Source organism: Lacerta agilis, chromosome 6 (genome assembly GCF_009819535.1).
Source record: "Lacerta agilis isolate rLacAgi1 chromosome 6, rLacAgi1.pri, whole genome shotgun sequence".
NCBI classification, from domain to species: domain Eukaryota; kingdom Metazoa; phylum Chordata; class Lepidosauria; order Squamata; family Lacertidae; genus Lacerta; species Lacerta agilis.
The window spans coordinates 86,780,590-86,803,630 of NC_046317.1; the positions used below are offsets into that span (position 1 = coordinate 86,780,590).

General features: G+C 41.2%; 1 protein-coding gene across 6 annotated transcripts in view; it reads right to left on the reverse strand.

The window, feature by feature from the left end:
- The window catches only part of DIDO1 (death inducer-obliterator 1), a 69,014-nt gene extending 46,553 nt beyond the window's left edge, over window positions 1-22,461 (reverse strand). For 2 of the 6 annotated variants that reach the window (XM_033153705.1, XM_033153703.1), the window contains exons 1-5: window positions 22,183-22,461; window positions 6,980-7,162; window positions 5,672-5,870; window positions 3,338-3,436; window positions 905-1,775 (exon numbers count right to left, since the gene is read on the reverse strand). In XM_033153705.1, the coding sequence (XP_033009596.1) occupies window positions 905-1,775; window positions 3,338-3,436; window positions 5,672-5,870; window positions 6,980-7,147 (1,337 nt within the window). In that variant the 5' untranslated portion in view covers window positions 7,148-7,162; window positions 22,183-22,461. Of the gene's footprint in view, window positions 1-904; window positions 1,776-3,337; window positions 3,437-5,671; window positions 5,871-6,327; window positions 6,482-6,979; window positions 7,163-21,783; window positions 21,813-22,182 lie in introns of those variants that run through there. The other 4 variants (XM_033153704.1, XM_033153707.1, XM_033153706.1 and 1 more) reach the window with 4 other exon arrangements.
- Window positions 22,462-23,041: the final 580 nt, after the last annotated feature.

Sequence of the window (23,041 nt, forward strand, 5' to 3'; positions counted from 1 at the left end):
GAGCTCAATATTGGTCTCATCTGACTACAACACTTTCACCCAGTTCTCCTCTGGGTCATTCAGATGTGCATTGGCAAACTGCAGATGGGCCTGTACATGTGCTGTCGTGAGCAAGGGGACCTTGCGGGCTCTGCAAGATCTCAGTCCTTCGTGGCGCAGTGTGTTACCAACTGTTTTCATGATGACTATGGTCCCAGCTGCCCTGAGATCATTGACAACCCCCCCCCCCCCCGTGTAGTTCTGGGCTGCTTCATCACCATTCTCCTGATCATTGCAACTCCACGAGACGAGATACTGCATGGAGCCCCAGATCAAGGGAGGTAGCGTGACATCTGGCTGGTTGACAGGGGATCAAATACCTATTTCACTCATTATAATGCACATCAATCTCTGACTTTTGTCTTCTGGGTTACTGGGAATTTTCCTGTTGTTATTCTGTCTCTCACAGCTATAATAAACCTACCATTAAAATTATGGACTGGTCATTTCTTCGTCGAGGGCCAACAGGCAAATTTAGCAGGGGATCAAATACTTTTCCCCCCTCACTGTAGTACCTCAGGTTAAGACCTTTACCTCAAGATGAGAACTGAAATTATGTGGCGGCAGCACAAGGCCCCATTAGCTAAAGTGGTACCACAGGTTAAGAACAGTTTCAGGTTAAGAACGGAGCTCCTGAACGAATTAAATCCTTAACCAGAGGTACCACTGTAGCTATTTTAGAAGCTATGGGGGGGGGGGAGTTTGTGAAAAACTATTTTAACTTCTGTATATTTTAAAGTATGGCCATGAATTTTTCTTGATTTTACTAATTTATCTTTTGTAAACCACTTTGAGGTTGTTGTTGTTTTTTTTACAATCAAGCGGTGTATAAATATTATGAAATAATTAAGTAAGTAGGTAATACCTGTTGTTGTGAGGCTGCTGACAGATACAGTACAGAGTACTAGGATCATAAACTTCAGACTCTGATTTGCTCTTTTTGGATTCTTCAGGTTCTTCCCCAGTATGCGCAGGAGATCTTACTTCTTTCTTAACCTGAACTGCTTCAGTCATTTGTTTGGGAACTGTTCCTTGATCTCCAGCCTCGGTATTGCCTATACTTTCTGGTTCTTGCTTTACAGCTATTTCGGGCTTAATTTGGTTGCCTGCTTGAACATCAACTATCTCTGTAGGATTTTGTTCTTGATGTTTTTTCCTGAGACGATTCTGTAACTCTTTCAGAGTTAGTTCTGTAGGTTTCTGCTCCACACATTTCTTTCTTAGACGGTTCTGTAGCTCTTTCAGTGTTAACCCATCACTATCACTGTCAGATGAATCATCCTCCCTTTCCTCATAGTCATGTTCTTTAGTGGTTCTACCTTTCCCAGCTGGCTGGCCCTTAATGTCCTTGGAGTGACACTTCTGAGACATGGCTTTTACATCTGCCATGCTTTCTACACTGCCTTCAGAAGCAGTTTCAATGTCAGTAACATGGCAGGATGCCGGCTCGCTCAAGTCCTCAAGAGCTGTGGGAAGATTCTTTCTTCCTCTGCGCCTCACAGTTGTAAGAAATTCTTCTACCCGTTCAGTGCGTTTGGGCTGTCGCCCACTACGCCTAACAGCCAGACTTTGCTGCTGTGGAGATGACTGTTCGGTGATGTCCATTTCAGTATCCCCTAAACCTTCACGCTTTGCAATTGTAGTTCTCCGAAACCCCCAAGTTTTCTTGAACTCCTTACTTGTGGGTTTAATTGTTTTTTGTTCATCATTGCTTTGCTCACTTTTGTCATCCAAAGCTGATGTTGAAGAGAAATGATATAAAGAATTGCATATTTTAAACATGGATTTTAAAATTTCCTTCCCATAAACAGTAACATGTTTTACACTTCTTCCTGTGTATGTTTCATTTTTGAAGTTTTGAGCAAAAACATACTTCCTCTTGAAATTCCAACTAAACAGAATGCAAAGTTATAATAGAAACAGGGCATAGTGTTAAGTTTCTCTGTCCATTACACCTTGTTTTTCCGCACCTCTTCCCTTTCAGGCTTAATCAACAAAGGACTGTCAGCTCACCAATATGGCAGCTACCTATCCTGGCAATGGGTAGGTGGAAATTCCCTAGTGTATAAAACTCTATTAATACAATACAGTGGTACCTCGGGTTACATACACTTCAGGTTACATATTCTTCAGGTTACAGACTCCGCTAACCCAGAAATAACACTTCAGGTTAAGAACTTTGCTTCAGGGTAAGAACAGAAATTGTGCTCTGGTGGCACAGCGGCAGCAGGGGGCACCATTAGTTAAAGTGGTGCTTCAGGTTAAGAACGGACCTCCAGAATGAATTAAGTACTTAACCCGAGGTACCACTGTACTCAGCTTATTATACAAAAGTCTGCTCATGGCTATGAATTCACAAGTGCAACTAGCCACTTGTCTATTGGCTTGGATCCATCTTCCCCAACCTGGTAACCTACAAATGCTTTAGGTTATAACTCCCACCAGCCCTGGATAGTAAGATGAGGACTGTAGCCCAAACATTGGAATATATCAGGTTGGGGAATGCTGACCTATAACGAATAGGACATTTCCCAAAGACAAGAGATACAATTATTTATGTTCTGTAGCAGCATATGAGAGTCAAGTAACTGAAAAGTTTTACTTATTTATTTACAAAAATATCTATATACCGCTATTATCATAAAAATATCAAAGCAGTTTACATCTATCTATATATAATAAAGAGTTAAGTCAGAGACCAATAACTAACTATTAAAACTATTAACTGCCATTACAAATCAATGCAGACTATGATCAGTATTATTACAGTGGTACCTTGATACTCGAATGGCTTGGCTCCCGAACAAATTGGCTTTTGAAAGCTGCAAACCTGGAAGTGTGTGTTCCGGTTTGCGAATGTTTTTCAGAAGCCGAACATCCAACGCGCCTCCCGCTTGAGTGCAGGAAACTCCTGCAGCCAATCAGAAGCTACACCTTGGTTTTTGAAGTCGAACGGACTCCCAGAACGGATTAAGCTCAAGAACCAAGGTACCACTGTATAGGCAATTGGAACCTTTAACAAAAGGTTTCAGTGTCAGGTGTTTGAGGTTCCAGCTACTTCATTCAACTTTCCCCTGCAATCAGAGTTCTGTGACCAGTGCACATGCTTAGTCCTCACTGGGCTGTTCCCTGCTACATATTTAGTTTAAAAAATACTTTTGTACTTCTGCAAACCTTGGGGTCACCACCAAACCTTCCAATATATATCTCTTGTGAATGGGTAATAATCAGAAATGGAAATAATTACAATTAGAAACCTTTATTCAGGTTAGACACTTTCCTAAACAAAATAATTTACCAAGAGAACGGGTTTCCATATTAGATTCAGAATCCAGTGGTAGAGATTCCAGATTCTCTTCTTCCATACCAGTGATAACACTATTCCCAAATGTCACCCCTGAAAAAAAAGAACAAACACAAAAGGTTTTAACACTGATTTACTTTTAAACTGATAAACATGGAAAAGCAAATTAGCTATTTCATTAAAATGTTTAGATTGGGATGGGGCACCTTTTTCAGCGTGAAGCGACATTCCCTTCTGAGGATCACAGGTGGGGACAGAGACAAAAGTGGGTACAGCAACTAATGTAGGTTTATTTTTGGAGTAGACTACTTTCTATAGACACATACACACACCCTCTATTATCCATCCAGGCAAGCAGCTAGAGACTTCATCAGCATTCAAGGACACACTGCAGCTAGACAGAAACACTCTGGGTGGGAAGCAGGGCCAATGAGGGGTGAGGCCTGGAAAGAGTCCTGAAGGGATTTAGACAGCTGATGACTCTTTAAAAAGCAGAATATCACTAGTTTTGTAATGACCCTACAGTTACAGCATATTTTGAACACAGCACACATATTGTCTAAAGGGTCAATCTTCAAGGTAGAACTGGGAAATGCTTCTGTCTGAAACCACAGCTGCTACCAGTCACTATTGACAATACCAAGCTAGATGGGCCAAGAGCCTGACTCTGCATAAGGCAGCTTCCTACCCTAGGAATGCACTATTGTGTTTATTTTAGCATGTGCAGAATCCAAAGTATGTTGTCTGTTACATTAAATATAGCTTGAAGGGAACAGGTTAGACAATTAAAGCATGCACTTGCTGAAACATGTTCCCACACTTGCCTTCTTCCCAACTCCACTATCGCTGTTTGCCAGAAACAAACCTAGCAGTACTCTAGGTGTGCTGCAGCATAATACAAGGTACTTCCAGTTGCTCCCCTGCCCACCCCAGAGATTCTGACTTAGTGCACATTGCCTGGACACAGACACCAACCATATAGCTTCCAGTCTCCCTTTTACCTATAACCTCAGTTATGCTACTCTGAATAGAGCAACTGTTACCATACACATCAGCGGCACTATGGGCTCCCACTCCAGTGACTGCTTCATAATTCAAGAATGGTGCCTGAATAGGAAGTATGTTCTCTAGATCAGTGTTTTTCAACCACTGTTCCGTGGCACACTAGTGTGCCGCAAGATGTTGCCTGGTGTGCCGTGGGAAAAATTGAAAAATTCAAGAGAATTACTTTATATATAGTCAATATAGGCACAGAGTTAAATTTTTTAACATTTTCTAATGGTGGTGTGCCTCGTGATTTTTTTCATGAAACAAGTGTGCCTTTGCCCAGAAAAGGTTGAAAAACACTGCTCTAGATCACAAACTGGTCTGTGAGTCTGCCTTCCAACATTTTCCATGCCCACTGGGACCTTGACAATTTTCACCAGTCACCCCATACAGTATTAGAAAGACAGCACATTCCATTAACGGACTTCCTGAGATACTGAATCTAGGCAAGACTCGTTCACAAGATATTGGAAAAATCTTCTGGGTTGGGGTCCATGTTTTTTGTCCTATGGAACAGCAGGGAAGTGAGTCTAACAGCCCTACACAACCTTTGTACTGGGAGTGTCACAACATTATTTCCACAATTTATTCTGCTTACAGCGAGCCTACTCAAGTTGGACACTGTGCCCTGCCTAATTATCAACAAAGTCCCCAGCTTTGAACCGCAAAACTCCACAAACATGTTATCTGACACAATGTCACACAGCAATGTGGACAGAGCTAGAAGGACTTGTTTTCATAATTATTGTATTTTTCCGTGTATAAGATGACTCCTATTTTTTGAACCCCAAATTAAGAAATCAATATTTTAAACATCAAACAGAACAACTCTGATATTTTATCAAATATTCAAAGCACTGGCAACGACATAGCAAGCCCCACGGGCGCCTGGGGCAGTGGGGGGCACATGTGTGGGCAGCAGCGAGGCGTGCCCCACGAACACCCAAGATCGCCCAAAGTTGAGCTTTTTTGGGAGATCGCCCAAGCCAGTCACCCGTGAGGCACAGTTTAATCCCTGTGCATTCACCATCCGTGTGTAAGACCCCCCCATAATTTCTATTTTTTTTTTAGCAAACAACATTGTCTTATACACAGAAAAATACAGTACAACAGAATTCTGAATAGACTACAATACAACAGAACACAGAATATAATTAAGGTCTTAATATATAAATTTACTTTGGATAGTAAAGAAAGGTTATGAAATAAGAAGGTGGATCCCAATTTCCAAAAAAAGCAAATAAAATAGAATAGGCTCCAATATCCTCTAAATGCTTTTACCTGACATAGCATTAGAGGATGCCAGTATTTTTTCTCCCTCTTGACTTAAACCAAAGGAAGAATCACTGGAGGGCAGAAGCAAGTCACTCAGCATAAGCCCTACAGTGCAGGCTGTTCTGGGGAAGTCAGAAGCACAAAGTTCATCTTGATGCCATCCTGTTGACTCCGAAACCAGCAATGCTGCACTTGGTTTGGCTGCCTGTTACAAAAAATGTATTTAGATCGTTGTTCACTTGCATTACCACTTCTTACCCATTTGAAATAAGAGATCTTGCTCACACTAACTAATGATTAGAACTTGCACCAACTTATTTTTTAAAAGGGATAATTTCATTACATTATATACTGGACAAAAACCATTAATCATTAACCATTTGTGAATTTTACACTTGACCACAACTTTCAAAGTTTTGCCTCTATCAGTATTTTACAGGAATGGAATTGGGCAGAGGTATTTTTATAAATCAAAGAGTACTAAGGTAATTTATAGCTTCAAATTATTGTGAAGTCATAGAATGAATACTTGCAAAAGAAAAATCTTCATCCTATTATAAAATATGGGTATTCCTGTTTAAGGGATGATTTGAAGAAGTTACATATAAAGGTTTTTGAACAGATCTTCAGCATTAAAACATCCCCTTGTTTCAATTTCTTACTTTTGAGTTTTTCTTTCTAGAGCTTCTGCTGCCAGTTCTCGCTCTCTCCATCACTAACTCATACAGGGATTTGCCCAACTGACAAATCCCAACCACCAGAAATCAAAAGCTTGAAAATTCTACCCCATCTCATTTAAAGGGGCAGCACTTTAAATACTGTGTCAATACCATTTTTTCAGCGCAGAAAACAAAGAAAAAAAGAGATTGGGGGGTTGAATTAAATATGGCCAAAACTGTTGTAAGTGCCATCTTCAGACAAAACTAGGATCTAACAACGACAAAAAATGCTATAGAAAAATCTAATGCAATTTTATTCTCTCAATTTATTTATGTTCTCAGATATTTTGCCATACGCAGAAGGATTAATTCTTCCCTAAAACTGCATTTTAAGACAGGGCTTATTATTTGGTTACCTCAGGCGAAATTATGTTAGCATAGCCTTTTGAAATGTATCTTTCTCAAATAAATAGGGCATAGGTATTCCTCCTTGAATTGTGTCAACCTTTAAGCAACAATATAATTCAACACTACTTATAGAAAATGTGGGCCAACATATATCCAGGATGGCTTTATAAATACTATGCAAATAAAGTCTACTATGATAGGACAAGTTATCATGTGAGCCCTGTAACAACAATAAGGTATTTGATACCTTTACTAAACTGCCTTGTGTTTCACTGCTTGAAGCAGTGGCTACATCCCAGGAATCAGAGCTTGACGGCTGAAGAGATTCTGAGTTTAAAGAGCTTCCTTCCACGATGCTGCTTTGTAATAACCTCCCAATCTCCCTGTTAAGAATCTCCAACTCATCACACATCATGCAATTTTAAAAGATCTGCCAGAAGGAAGAGGGGAAAAGTTGGCTAATCATTTCTTGTTCAATTTTTTAAAAATAAAAGTATCTCTTTAATTCTAAAGCAAAACTAAAAGCCTAATCATCAGCTTATACTTTAATAATACTAAAAGTCATATCCCATCAGTTAGATGACAGAATAATTAGCCATTATGCAAAGAACGCATAGTATACACTAAACCCCTAATGTGTTTAATTTGGGAAAAAAGTAATTAGACATTACTTTAGCATAAAGAGCAGTTGGCATACAATTTGTTCACTTCCTTCTGCTGGAAATTCTCCACTGCATTGGAGAATACATTGCAATTTTACTCTACCCTGGAGCAAGGGGATAATATTGTGTGTTAAACACAATAAGCTCAAGCTGGCTGAGCAGGGTCAGCTACCACATGTGGATGACTCCCACAAGACTTAGCAGAGGCCCCTTTTCTCAAACTCCCCCAAACCAAGAGCATGGGCAGCATGCAGATAAGGCTGCAGGGAACAGGCCTATTTATAAACAGCTTTCAAAAGGAAATTAGACAAACTCATGGAGGATAAGGTACTTCCAGGATTAGAGGCAGCACAAATCTGAGTATCAGTTGCTGAGAAACAAAAGCAGGAGAGCGCTACTGAGTTTACTGTCCTATTCTGGGCACCACAATTTAAGAAGCATATTGGCAAGCTGCAACGTGCACACCGGAGGACAACCAAGATGATCAAGGGTCTGGAAACTAAGCCTTATGAGGAAGTCTATTATTTGTGTCCTGCGTATGGGCTTCCCATAGGCATCTAACAGAATGTGGAACTACGTTCTTATGCTCTTATATAAATTTAAGCAGTATCCCCAATCCAGCACTTCCTCCAGGTGCCATTAAGTTACTCACTCTAAGAACATCGGTAACTCTCATGATGAAGACTGGATGTAAAGGGGGGGGGTGTAACACATGATAAAGACTGGGTGTAAAGGGGGGACATGCACACGTTTTCTATCCCCTGCAATACCCTTCACATTGCTTGCACCTGCTTTGCTGGGAAAAAAATGGGTAAGAGGCCTGCAGAACCCATTTGCAATACATACAGGCACCCAATTTATTGTGTCAGTGAATCAAGCCCAGAAAATTTATTAAACGTAACATGCCAATTAGACGGATTTCAGTTTTAAATATTGGTAACTTTAAAAAATAACTAAACTCACTTATAGAGTTTATAACCCCATCTCTGAAACTGTAGACAGAGACCAGCAGTCAATTGTTCTGCATTTACAAAAACAATGATTTGCAATATGGGCAAAACTCTACCACCAAGTAGTTAACATATTACAAAGGAGAATACATATAGTATCTATGTACAAATATCCATATTTGTATATAATTAAAACACAGTCTTGTCAGGAACATTTATCAGGAAAGCTCTGGGGCAGAGCTCTATTTTCTGTACATAACTATGTTTTTGTAATAATCTAAACACTGAATGGCCAAAACTGTATCTAATATAGTGAATCTATGTTTCATTCAAAATGTACGCTTGAGTAGCATTTTGTTCTGAAATCATATCTGAGTTATGTGAACATAAATCTTGTATTCCTTGTTCTGATTGTGGGTGTTATTAATCAATGCAGGGTAGCTAAAAGTTCAGCCACTCATGGTACAAACTACGGGGGGGGGGACTGCCTCTGCGAAATATAAACCTCACTGACGTAAAGACTTAGCAGTAAGGTTTACTGATTTTGCGAGCATATATTATATACACACACAATGAGGGGAAGGGGATCTTGGGTTTGAATTGGGTGGACGCAGGCACAAAGGTGTCATTAGAATGAAAATCGGGTGCTGTCACATGATTGGTGATTGTGCTGGATGATGTCTTTGTCACGTTAATGAGGCTGACCGTCATCCATTTTTATGTCTAAAGAACTTATAAAGTACAGATGTATTGTCATAGAAACAACTAGCTAGTGTTGTTTCCAGAAGGAGGGGGTAGGTCTTCATCCCTCACCAGGCTGGAGACCAAGGCACCCTTTGCAGTAGAAGAATAAGAAGTCAGGGTCTAGCTTTTGCCTCGTGTCCTCTGGAGCTGGGAAGACACAGAGACCTGACTTGCTCTTTGTGATTAAACCGAAGCTATGGCTTTCAGGACCCTCCCTAAAAATCCAATGGAAGAGCAAGATCTGTTGGGACTCTTAATGCTGAAAGCCCTTCAAACTTATTGCTCAAGTTATATATGTGTGTAAATAAAATTCTACAACATGGAGACACGACAGACTCCAGTGACTTATTCTAAGAAAATCAAACCCAGGCTAACCACTTGAAGAATAACCCTTGAAGTCTCTCACCACTTGGTGACAAGCAAGAGTGATTTAAAATGACTGATTCCAAGGAATACCAATGTGACATTACTAATTCCAGTGGCTTTCCATTTAAAACAGCCATTTTTCCTAAACATAAATTCAGTTACCTTCCTTACTATGCTATCAGTATTCTGATAGAGTCAAAGGTTCTTCTAACACTACTCTGTTGGGTTGCAATATATTTAAGAACCTTTGATCACAATCTTTTGACTACAGAAATATGTCTACATTTGTACTGGAATAGTTTTTTATGTGAGCGGAAGGGTGGGATATAAATTCAATAAATGAGATATATGCATAGAGACTAGGGATGGCAAAATATATGAACAGATTATTTTTGTTTCTCTCCGTAAATATGCAACTACTTTAGGATCACTTACTGGAAAACTTAATTGTTCAGAACTTTTCAAAAGGGTTGATGTTAGTTGGACCAAACATGTTTTCTTAACATAAATTTGGGAAACAAGACACTGCTGTAAACTCAGTGAGATAATATAGAGTACAAGATCACACAGTATGGCTTAGCAGTCACCCATCTGAGTACAGGATGAAACTCCCTGCATCCTAGCACACATGATGACTCACAATCCATGCCCCAATCTGATGTTAACAGGTCATGTTCCTAATAATTGCAGCACTGTTGAAACTGAGGGATGCTTCAGATGCAGATTGGGGGATATAAGATGGGTTCTGCTAACAGAATTTTACCTGTTTATCTAGTCTACAAACTAGATGCTGCCACCATCAAAACATCTCATGTTACAGTACTGTATAATTATAATCATGCACAGTATTTATAACTTAACAAAATAAAATGACTCTTTTACAGCCCAACTTCACAACATAAAGCAACAAACACCCTAACGTCTTCACAAACTTATTGCTTTTCTGGGTTTGCAACAAAAAAACACTCACAGAAGTAAGCCAAGTACAGGTGATACTCAAAAAATGAGAATATCGTGGAAAAGTTCATTTATTTCAGGAATTCAACTTAAAAGATGAAACTAAATATGAGATAGACTCATGACATGCACAGCGAGAGATGTCAAGCCTTTATTTGTCATAATTGTGATGATTGTGGCGTACAGCTGATGAAAACCCCAAATTCACAATCTCAGAAAATTAGAATATTGTGAAAAGGTGCAGTAGCTACTCAATCCATAACACCTGCAAAGGGTTCCTGAGCCTTTAAATGGTCTCCCAGTCTGGGTCAGTAGGAATCACAATCATGGGAAAGGCTGCTGACCTGACAGCTGTGCAGAAAACCATCATTGAAACCCTGCATAAGGAGGGAAAGCCTCAAAAGATAATTGCGTAAGAAGTTGGATGTTCCCAAAGTGCTGTATCAAAGCACATTAATGGAACGTTATGCGGAAGGGGAAAATGTGGAAGAAAAAGGTGCACAAGCAGCAGGGATGACCGCAGCCTGGAGAGGATTGTCAGGAAAGGACCATTCAAACGTGTTGGGGACTTTCACAAGGCGTGGACTGAGGCTGGAATTAGTGCATCCAGAGCCACCACAAACAGACGGATCCTGAAGATGGGCGTCAGTTGTCGTATTCCTCTTGTCAAGCCACTCCTGAACAAGAAACAACGTCAGAAGCGTCTTACCTGGGCTACAGAAAAAAAGAACTGGTCTATTGCTCAGTGGTCTCAAGTCCTCTTTTCTGATGAGAGCAACTTTTGCATCTCATTTGGAAACCAAGGACCCAGAGTCTGGAGGAAGAATGGGGAGGCACACAATGCCAGATGCTTGAAGTCCAGTGTGAAGTTTCCAGTCTGTGTTGATTTCGGGAGCCATGTCATCTGCTGGTCCAGGGTCAATGCAGCCATCTACCAGGAGATTTTGGAGCATTTCATGCTTCCTTCCACAGATGAGCTTTATGGGGATGCGGACTTCATTTTCCAGCAGGACTTGGCACCCGCCCACACTGCCAAAAATACCAAATCCTGGTTCAATGCCCATGGGATTACTGTGCTTGATTGGCTAGCAAACTCACCTGACCTGAACCCCATAGAGAATCTATGGGGCATTGTCAAGAGAAAGATGAGAGATACGAGACCGAGCAATGCAGAAGAGCTGAAGGCCGCTATTGAAGCATCCTGGTCTTCCATAACACATCAGCAGTGCCACAGCCTGAAAGCATCCATGCCACGCTGCACTGCAGCAGTAATTGATGCAAAAGGGGCCCAAACCAAGTACTGAGTACATATGCATGCTTCTACTTTTCAGAGGTCCACTATTGTTCCATTTGCAATCCTTGTTTTGATGATTTCATTTAATATTCTAATTTTCTGAGATTGTGAATTTGGGGTTTTCATCAGCTGTACGCCACAAATCATCACAATTATGACAAATAAAGGCTTGACATCTCTCGCTTTGCATGTCATGAGTCTATCTCATATGTTAGTTTCACCTTTTAAGTTGAATTCCTGAAATAAATGAACTTTTCCACGATATTCTAATTTTTTGAGTATCACCTGTATTACAACATATTACAAGAGCCATCACAGCTATAAAACTATATTAAACAATGAGATGTTAGTTTTCTCTTAGTATGACTTGTGGGAATTACCAACACAGCATTTGTGTATAGATGTCTATTTTGCAACCAAAAACACATGGTATACCAAGTACTGGAATGATTTAAGTGACAAGTGTCTAGGTTTTTTTTTCTAGTTACCGGTATATTTCTACTGAAACTCATCAATAGAGCATTAGTTTTAAGTATTTGACTTCTCTTTTCCATAGCCACTGAAAAGTGTTATTTCTTCATTGTCGCTATTATCATAACACAACCAGACTTTGACATCCCAGTTATCAGCTTATTTGAAATACATCAATCTTTTCATTCTAGCCAAGATCTTGGAACAGCACAGTTAAAAGAAAAAACATGAAAATAAACAGCTGAGCTACCCAAAGTCTTCACTCCTTTGTTGCTGTATATTATTTACAACAGCAAAAATGAGCAGTGGATCTCTGAAGATAAAGACTCTTGTCAACCTTTTCACAGTTAGCTGAATGTGTCCACACTCCACAGCCAACCTGATCTCTTACATTATATCTCTCTCCCCATTTCACCAACAGTGTAACCCAAAGATCAGCAAACATTTCAAAATTTTCATTGTTAGGAAATAGCTGGAAATGCTTATGAGAATTTAAGTAAATATAATGCATAGAGATGGAAAGTAAAAGGTAGACTCTATGTAAACAAAGTAAAAATGCATTCTAGTAAGACTGGCGGAAGAGAAATGATGTACAATGGTAGGAACAACTGCAAAGAGGTGTTCATCACTTCTTAAAATCTTTTCACCGAGTACATAGGAAAAACCGTTGATCATCAAGAGCTATGCTATTCAACAACAAAAAAGCCTAATTTAAGAGGGGGCAGAAATGAGCAATGAAAGCATTTTAATCAAACACTGCATTATGTAAGCTATTCTAACATCCTGTCCTGGACATTGCAATAGGACAGAAGTCACCAATGATCCACCACAGTTCAAGGAGTTTCTCTAAGGATGTCACAAAAATGCATCAGAAATGCCTGTAATGTTTTTATGTCTCCTGAATGATGAAATTCCCTAGTGTATAAAACTCTATTAATACAATATATTATATACAACTACACACACACACAAGCCATATAAAAGTATGTATCGGTGCTCAGCAGGACCTATACACACAGCAGAGAGCTCACCCTGAACAAGGCTCTCTGGAGCACGCAGCTTGCACACAGCCTCTTCCTTCCCACTCCAGCTCGAAGCTAGATGAGGGGAGAAGCAAGTCTACATACCCTCCACATCAAAAATGAATGTGGGGGGCAGTGGGATACTACTCAGCCAACCTGCCATGCCTCCATCTTAGTAGGTGAAGGGGGAAAGAGAATATGCACTTCTGTAAGAAAGTATGGCGAGGGCTTGCCAATTTGGCCGTGTACAGCCAAAGTTCATTTCTCAGCTTGGTCAGATGCTGCTCTGATGAAGGATTGTTATTCTTTGCACACTGAAATGTGCATGAATGGTGAGTAGTCAGTCCACAAATCCCACATATAAAGTTGTTTGTTTTGTTCCTCCTATAAACAACCTATACCGACTTCAGCGGCGTTTACAATGACATTCTGCTTCTTGTAACATGCTAGTAGAATAACACTAGTGGGAACCCTTCCAAGAAGAACTGTCATGATTGCAGTACAATGTACTCAAAAATCTAACGGGGGGGGGGGGGGAGCTGAGCTAAAAGCAAAAACCAAAACTTTCCACAAATGGTGCTTGGTACAACGGTGGGTTCACACATTAGCCTGTTAATGGGGGTATCACAGAACCCTGTTTCTGTCTGTACTAACTCTTCAGAAGAAGGGAGGTGGTGAGCAAAATAAAGCAACCACAAATTCTGGCACTTGCTATGTCTTTTGTAATGCTCAAAGCTCCCAGCCAAGAGGGTTCCACCACCACAATCTATAGTCCTGCTCTCCAACACCACCCTCCCTCCCTCACACGCTTCCTTAACTCCTTGTTACTCTAGTGGAGTACTCCAGAGAAAACAAATGTTGCCAAAACAATAGAGATAGTTACAACCGGGTATGATGGCTGCAGACTGCTGCCAAAGGCGGCAAAGAGCCAGAACTGTGCAAAGCTGCGGCAGATGTCTGTTGACCAAAGCTGCAGGCTATGGAAAGAGTCAACTGCTGAAAACATCCTTAGTTCACAGTGACATTCAACAAGTACAGAAAGAAAATTTGGCCTAGATTTTAATTTCCCAATAACGCTTATGAAACACGGAACTATCAGTATCCACCTCATACAGTGACATCAGTAAGCCAACTCAGGTCTGCTACATCTAACTGGCAGAAAACCACAATAAGCTCTTGTCTCCAACATCTTAGACAGGGACTATCTCTACCATGAACATTCTTTAACTGAAGGCTGGCAGGGATTACAGTGGTACCTCAGGTTACATACGCTTCAGGTTACATACTCGGCTAACCCAGAAATAACACTTCAGGTTAAGAACTTTGCTTCAGGATAAGAACAGAAATTGTGCTCTGGCGGTGCAGCGGCAGCGGGAGGCCCCATTAGCTAAAGTGGTGCTTCAGGTTAAGAACAGTTTCAGGTTAAGAACGGACCTCCAGAATGAATTAAGTTCTTAACCCGAGGTATCAAAATACAGTAAGTGAAAGATATATATATAAAAAAAGACGGCTCATGTATACAATTTTTCACTATGATGCAGTACCATTCTCACTAACAAATGCCATCTACCTGTACATCACAGCAATATATACCCTGTTTCTCCTAAAATAAGACATAGCCATAAAATAAGCCATAGCAGGATTTCTATGCATTTGCGAAATATAAGCCGTTCCCCAAAAATAAGCCATACCCCGAAAATAAGCCATAGTGACGTGGTACCTCCCATTAAAACAGCCTGGAGAGGCGTGGCTATGCAGCGTACCGATGCAACACGGTTAAAATAAGACATCCCCTGAAAATAAGCCATACTGTGTTTTGTTGAGCGAAAAAAAATATAAGACGGTGTCTTATTTTAGGAGAAACACGGTAAAAGCCAGAGACCTGTACACAGAATGCATACTTTACAAAGGGAAACATAGGCTGTAAACAGAAAAACATAGCACACAGCAAGTTACTGTCCCTTCCTACAGTTCATTTGTGCATGAATCCTGCAGTTTATGCAATTTATATAAATTTTGCAGCTGATCCTCCAATATCCTCTGTCGAAAAGCCAGTTCAATTATTTTTTCATACACTTCCATACACTTTAGTTCAATATATGAAGTGTGCACCCAGTATATTGCTTTTATTGGGTTGTTGTTGTTGTTTGCAAAGCTTTCAGTGCATATTTTGTTCAAGGTGTCACCTCCCTGGGACATTGCTGCTAAACTATGTAAGTACTTTTAATCACAACCAGCATGGTAGCAAGCATTTTGAGAAGAAATTATACCACCCTATTGATTTAAATGAACTGATTTTTCCCTATATCCTCATGTACCATTTTGACACCAGCCAGCATGCTAGTGGAAATGCAAAGCAGCATACCTTACATATTATATTGCACTTGCTATTTTATTCTAGTCCATTTCATTTGCAGTTTTTTGGTTGGTTGTTTTGCATACATGTAATTATTCAAAGCCAACACAAATATCCTTTCAATAAGCTACAGAAATAATTGGCTTAATAGGTAAAATGAGCTTTTCTTCCAAAGTGAAGACATTTTTGTGAATGTTCTCAAGATCAGAGAAAACATTATCCACACTTAGCACAATCCACCTGGAAGGTCCCTTTCACCAAGAACTCTGAGGTGAACATACCCATGTATAATTTGCTATTATTTCATTGAAATGGCACAGTAGGCTTTGTACAACCAGCTACGCAAATGAGTGCTTATCCCCTTTTCGGGGTAGTCTTAACAGCACAATGAAAATATCAAATTCTATCTGTCTGACATTAACCTGGAAGTAACCTGCAAGGGTGGCTGAGTTTTTAATCAAAGGTATTTCTTACAGCGATGAATGACACTATTTAGCAGGAAGAAACTCCAATTAAAAAAGTGTTTTAAGATTCATTAATCTCTGAAATTTATTTGAGGGGGAAGGAATAGAGATGGAAAGGCCTGGAAAAAAGGGGGGAGTTTGATATAGTTTGAATATTCCCAACACTTTTTTCCAATTTTTCTGGGGGGGGGGAATGCGGGGGGGACCCTTTTTTCCAATTTTTCTGGTTTTTCCCCAGGCTTTTCCATCTAACTATAATTTATGGAAATGCTTAGCCTATTGATGAGAACAGTTTGCATTCTTTACACATATCTGAGAAAGCACAAATCCCATAAAGTCTCTCTGATTTCAATGATTAAGTTGATGGTGTTTCTTTCTGTAATCACCGATAAGCCTTTTATATTCTATTACAAAACTTCTCAGAAACAAAGACCACTACCAAGGCACCATTCTGCACCAGACTTATTTGAAATATGACTTATATGCCTCTATCATGCATGCTGTACAGCCTCACCAAGAGAACAGTACACTAGATATCTCATATAAAACACCACAAATTATTTTCTGCTTGTAAGTTACAAAATGTTTTCACTATATTTCAGTTTATCCCAGGTCATTCTCTAGTCAATCGTACCATTATAACAAGGGGGGCTTGCTTGCTCCACTTTCTCAAGCAGGACACAACAGAATGCTTCACACAGCATCAATTCCTGAGTAGTGGGGTTTTTTTTCAAAGTGCTGGCCCAAACAGGTTGCGGGCACTACTTGGCCTCTACTTCAGAAAGTAAAATTCCTTGAACTAGTACTGTTCTCAAGAGGTAGAAAGCTCAAGGTTTGCTTCTTAACAATAAGGGTGAACACTGGAGACGTGTGGTATCTTTGCAATACCTCTCTCTGTATTTACAAGTAAACACACTGATCATGGAGAACCATGAAGACATCCAGAGATAACAATAGGCACAACAGCATAAATTCAAACAAGACATGAATTTTGAGTCCCCTGTGCCATAAATCTGTTGGGTCCAACATGGGCCTTTCCAGAGCGAACCCTTTGGGGTCCGAGTGTGGCCTGCAACAACCCTACCACAAGCTAAACAAATTACTGAACCATTTTCAGATCAAAGAATCTAAATTTCTTAGAAAAGCATGGAGTTAACCCAACAATTGCGATCTTTCTTGCCATAGCACCTGCTTCTTCCACCACTAGTCCCTTTAATTAGTAGCGCCACATGCCAAGAAATGTGGAGCATAGTAGTGTGAACTGGAGAGAAAAGAACACATGATTTATAATTTTTCCTGTATTTACAGCAAAGAGGGATGGTGCAGAATGATATGTGGTGAACTGTGAGAAGGACAACTAAATGATAGCGATGTGTGCTCTACCAAAATGGGGGCAGAGGACAGTTATTTTGGCCGAGAAAAGTTTTCTGGAAAGCAAACAATGGCTTATGAGAAGTTGAGAAATGTAGTCAAGTTTGGCACTGCAGGGATTATTCAAGTCAACCATGGGAGAGCTGGCAATTTGGAGACCGGAGGGGAGAGAAGGCAATAAACGAAAGAGTAGTATGCTGGAATTGGATAGTTCAGATTGTTATTTAAATTCCCCAGGTTTTACCATTTTAAAATTTTAGGATGTGGCTCCATGGCATCTGCTGGCTGGATAATTTGTTCATTCAATGCATGTGAGTTTGATGACTCTGTCAGAGATCCTATTTTCAAACCAGCTGCAAAAACCAATTCCATCTCACCTTCTAACTTTCAGAGCTACTTTTTCCTGCTCTCAAACACTCTTTCATATCTTTCTTCCTACAGTCCCACAAATCTGCTGAGGAGGGTTAAGAAACCCTGCAAAGCAGATTTTGGGGGGCATAAAGCTGACTGCAGGGTGAGAAAAGTTAACCATAAGCCCTGTTGCCCAAGTTGATTTATTTAATGCAGGCACTTCATGTGTTATTGGACTTCAACTCCCATTACCCCCAGCAGAATGGTCAATAGTCAGGAATGATGGGAGATGTAATTCAGCAATCTGGTAGGCCACATATTCCCCAGCCATGATTTAGAAGCTTCAGCAGCCAATGCTTTTTGTGTGGTGGTTCAATTCTGAGAGCTGAACCAACAACTTACAGATTAGCACACTCAATGCTTAAATTTTACATGACACAACTATTACCCTAGGCTGGAAAATATTTTAAATCCCTATACATCACTACAGAACTCTTCTAACCAAACTTCAAGGCAGCCAAAGGAGTATGTTTATTCCTATGCCCCTAGAAAGATATGTAATACACCCAGGATTAATTCCACCTGAAAACATATACCAGTAAGCTAGTTCAAAAAATATGAATACTTTTATTTAAAGTAACTTATATACTGCCTTTCACCAGAATGATTATAAGGCAGTTTACAAAAATAAGGGCAATACAATAAAACAATACAGCTAAAATATACAAAAAGATATCCAGAGGTTGTACTAAGAATTAACTGCCTGAGAATGTCTGAGAAAACAGATGTAGCCTAACAACCTCTACATAGAACGTTTTTCTCTTCACTTCTGCTGAATTGCAACCCTGAGCACAATCTGAGACCAGGAACCAAAGCCATCTTGAGTAATCATATATCAGTATATAAAGTTAAGTAATACATTTGTGCAACATCAGAAGTGTACTAATAGTAGTACAGAAGATAAAATGATTGTATTTGCTACCCAGAAGATGCAAGAAGGGAGAGAAATTACTACAGTATAGGATATATCTAAGGAGAAGCAAAAATGAAGCACTAGCAGACAGAATGGTAAACTGTCAAACTATACATGAACAAAAGTTGGTATCTTATGTTATCAATGCCCTACTGCTGGGCACTGAGCCAAATCCCTTCAAAGGCATTTACCATTTACAGTCATACCTCAAGTTGCGCACGCTCCATGTTGCGTACGTTCGACTTACGGACCTCTGCGACCTGGAAGTCCACCCCGGGGCGCACACAACACGCGGGTGCGCAACAGCACAAAAATGCATGAACTTCCGGGTTTTGGGGGAGGCATTCGTGTTAAGCACACCCGTGTTACGTAGCACGATCCAGAACGGACCACGTGCGTAACACAGGGTACCTCTGTACTTTACCATAGAAATACTAAAAGGAGTGAAACCTGCATTGTTATGAAATTCATAATGACCTATTATATCACCATGGTAGGGTTATCATATGATGCCAAGGAAAGCAAGATGGAAATGTACCTTCTGCTCCAGAAGGAACCGCAAAGGACAAAAGAAATTACACACAAGCAAAATATGAACTTCTCAGAATAGGAGTTCTATCAACAGGAATTAATGACCTGAACTGAATTCCACACATTTCCAAATTCAAGGTTGGGCATCTTATTGGGAAGTTTAAAGAAAGTAAAATTTAGACTTTTACTATCCTTAAAAACCAGTGAGCACCAAAATAGGGAAACAAAAATTAAAGCTTTTCCATTCCATTACCACAGCAGACTACACACAGTTTAGTATTACAAAGTATAGTAAAGTCAGCTTCAGAAGTTAAAAAGGTAACATATAAAAAAGATGCTAAAGTCACTTGAGTAAAAACAAAATAAAAAAAATCGTTCCAGTAGCACCTTAGAGACCAACTAAGTTTGTTCTTGGTATGAGCTTTTGTATGCATGCACACTTCTTCACACGAAAGCACATACCAAGAACAAACCTGGTTGGTCTCTAAGGTGCTACTGGAAGGATTTTTTTATTTTTTATTTTGTTTTGACTATGGCAGACCAATGTGGCTACCCACCTGTCACTTGAGTAAGCATGCAGTAGTAAAAACTGTATCCTGCAACTGAGTTATCTACCTATCTACTGCTGGAAAATTGCCAGTTCCTCCAGTTCTCACACACTTTATCGTAAACACTAGACTGCAATCCGAAATACATATTATTGCGGAAAGTAAGACACTGAACACAATGAGGCTTACTCCTGAGTAAACACACAATGTTAGAAACTCAACGATATATAAGCTAATTGTCAAATGGCACCTTAAACTAAGGTTGCAGTCACCACAATGGATTGTTTAGCCGCCACCCCCGATGGGTGTTGTTGTTGTTGCTATTCATCTCATTTCTATAACACTTTATATTTTAAAAAACAAATCTCCAAGTGGTATACAACCCAATAAAACATCAAATAAAACAATCCAGAACAAAACGAATCACGTTTCAAGGAAAATATTTCAGATCCTTCTCTAAGTGACATTTTGCTTTCCCCCAGTAATAACCTGGCATCCAGAGATCTCTGCATGGTCACAATTGGACCCACACTAGTCGCAAAACACACCTGGCTAATTTCAAACACTGCATGCAAACAGTTGCACTTTTATAGCACAATCCTATATATGACTACGATACAATAGTTCAATGGAACTTATTCCCAGATAAACAGGTATAGGATTGCATGGAACGGAAGATTAGACTCTTCAATCCAGTGCTTTTTTCCTTTAAAAAAAAATGTTTAGCGGTACTCTCATTTTCCTACTTATATTGAAATACTGCCCCTCAATGAGGCCAAACTTAAGATTCACAAAATGTTTAGGGGTATACGTACCCCTGCGTACCCCAGAGAAAAAAGCACTGCTTCAATCCTATTATTAGGTACTATTAATCATACAGTTGTTATTTTTGTGCAGAAGCTTATGCAGGCCTGCCACAACAGACTTAACTGGAATTTAGCTACACACGTGTATCAAAAAGTATCTTAATGTAACAAAAATAATGTCCAGTTCTCCCTTTCGAAAATGCTATGCATACAACTTGCCCTAACCATGCTTATTATTGAAACACCTCATTTTTTATATTATTCAGTGGAGCACAAATTAGAATTTTACGCTTTGCCAAATTCTAAGCACACAAAACAGTAAGACATGAAAATCATTTATAGTGGGCAGGGAAGAATGACTACATTTAAAGTAGGCAGCTTCATTGGTTGGCAGGAACAGCCTTCCAGACAAAAATAAAAGCCACACTACCTAACAGGCAGGAGGCCGTAACCTCCACTTTGAACTATTCACTGTGCAATTCTATGCCTATTCAGTAGTAAACCCCATTGAATTCAATGAGACTAACTCCCAGGTAAGTGTGTACAGGATTCTAGTCCTAGGCTACAATCGCCTATATGCTTGCCTATGTATGAATTAAGTTCTAAAGTCAACAGGGCTTACTTTATGATGACAAACACACACACACACACAAAAAAAAACGGTGATCACATCCCAGGTGTATGTGTGTATATATACCTGGAACGTGATCCCTATGTGTGTTTGTGTGTGTGTGTAAATAATACAAACACACAAACACACACATATATATATACATACACACACACACACACACACACAGAGAGAGAGAGAGAGAGAGAGAGAGACAGACACCCACCCCTGGAACGTGATCACCTTAACTAAAACCACAAACCGAAGCTTCACACATGCAAGCGAAGGAAAAGGCGTCTACAGCCGGCGAAATAAACTGAAGATAAAGAACGCGGCATAAGCAGCCAGAGGAAGAATCAGAGATTCTTAATCCAAAACCAGAGGAAGGTGTGGTCAGGCTCGCCACGGAAAAACAGGCCGGCAAGCTCAAATAAGGTCACTCTTCCTGTTAGACAATAAAGAGAGATGATGCCCCCCCCTCCCCAAACCACGAATTGCAGGCTTTAGAGCGGCAGGGGCCGGAGTCTACTTACTACTGTACTGCTAACACGCCAAGCGGATCCTGAAACAATTACCCGGAAGGCCTGTAATTAAAAAGGGGGGGGGGAGGGACACCGCAAATTCGCCCTTCCTCCGTTTCTCTCTCTCTCTCGTGGCCACGTTATCGCACCCCGGCCGAGGAGCGATTTCCTCCCCAAAACAACAACCCCCAGAGCCTTTTACCGGGTGGCCCCGGGGGCGTCACGAAGCCCTCCGACGTCACCCGATTGTGGTCTCACACCGCGGTGTTTGCACGAGCGACTGCTTTAAAGGCCCTGATCCCGACCTAACCTCCCGGGGGGAGGGGGAGAGAAAAGGCGAGATAGGGGCGATGTCGCTCCTCCGGCCGTCACCCACCCACCCTCCGCCCGCGCTGCCTGCCGCCTTCCTCCTCCATTTTCCAGCCAGGCCCGAAGCGGCTGCCCCTCACTCACCGTAGAGGAGGGAAAAAGGGGGCTCGAAGAAAAATAGGGGGGGCAGAGAGACTCGGGGGTGGGGGAGAAAGGGAGCGCGTTCCCGCCTCGGTGTCGGCGCCTCTCTCCCTCCCTGGGCCTCAGCCGAGACGAGCGGCGGCGGCGGCGGCGGTGGCCGCCATTTCCATTCCCTCCGCCTCCTTCTCTCCTTCCCTCACGGCTCCCTTCAGACTTGTTGCTCCGCCCGCGCCGAGGCTGAGAGGAACCCGTCGCCAAAATGGCCGCCCGAGGTGGCTGCGCGCCAGGCGTTGCGCGTTGGGCTGGGGAAGGGGGGGGCGGAGAAGAACGCTCTGCCCCCTCGCGCGCAGTGGCAGTTGGGAAGGCGCCGAGAGGGAATACGGGCGGGGAATCACAGAGAGAGCGTGAAATTATAGAGAGTCTTTCGCTCTGGTGGGGAGAGCTGCCCAGAGCAGCAAGGAAGAGCATCAGGCGCCCCCTCTGGACGGGAGGAAGAAGTGGCTCTATTCAGAAGTACAGTACAGTATCGAGAAGCGTTCTGGATTTCCATTAAGGGTGGGTTATAAGTTCAGCCACGTACCCACGACACAACAAAAATATTAGAACTTAACAGCTTCAGCCGGTAGCGCATGAGGTTCTCAATCACGGGGTTCTGGGTTCCAGTCCCACGCCGGGAAAATGATTTCCTTGCAGCGCCTTCTAACGCTACGATTTTTAGGCCGTTCTAGGACTCCCCTTCTCTATAGACCATCCCTTCCTCTTCCCCCCCCCCAGTGCCGACCCCCTCTCTCTCCCTCGTCTCTATGATCCGCGCGACCTTTCGGAGGCGATTGGTTGAGGGCGGCTTGGCGGAGCTCTCGCG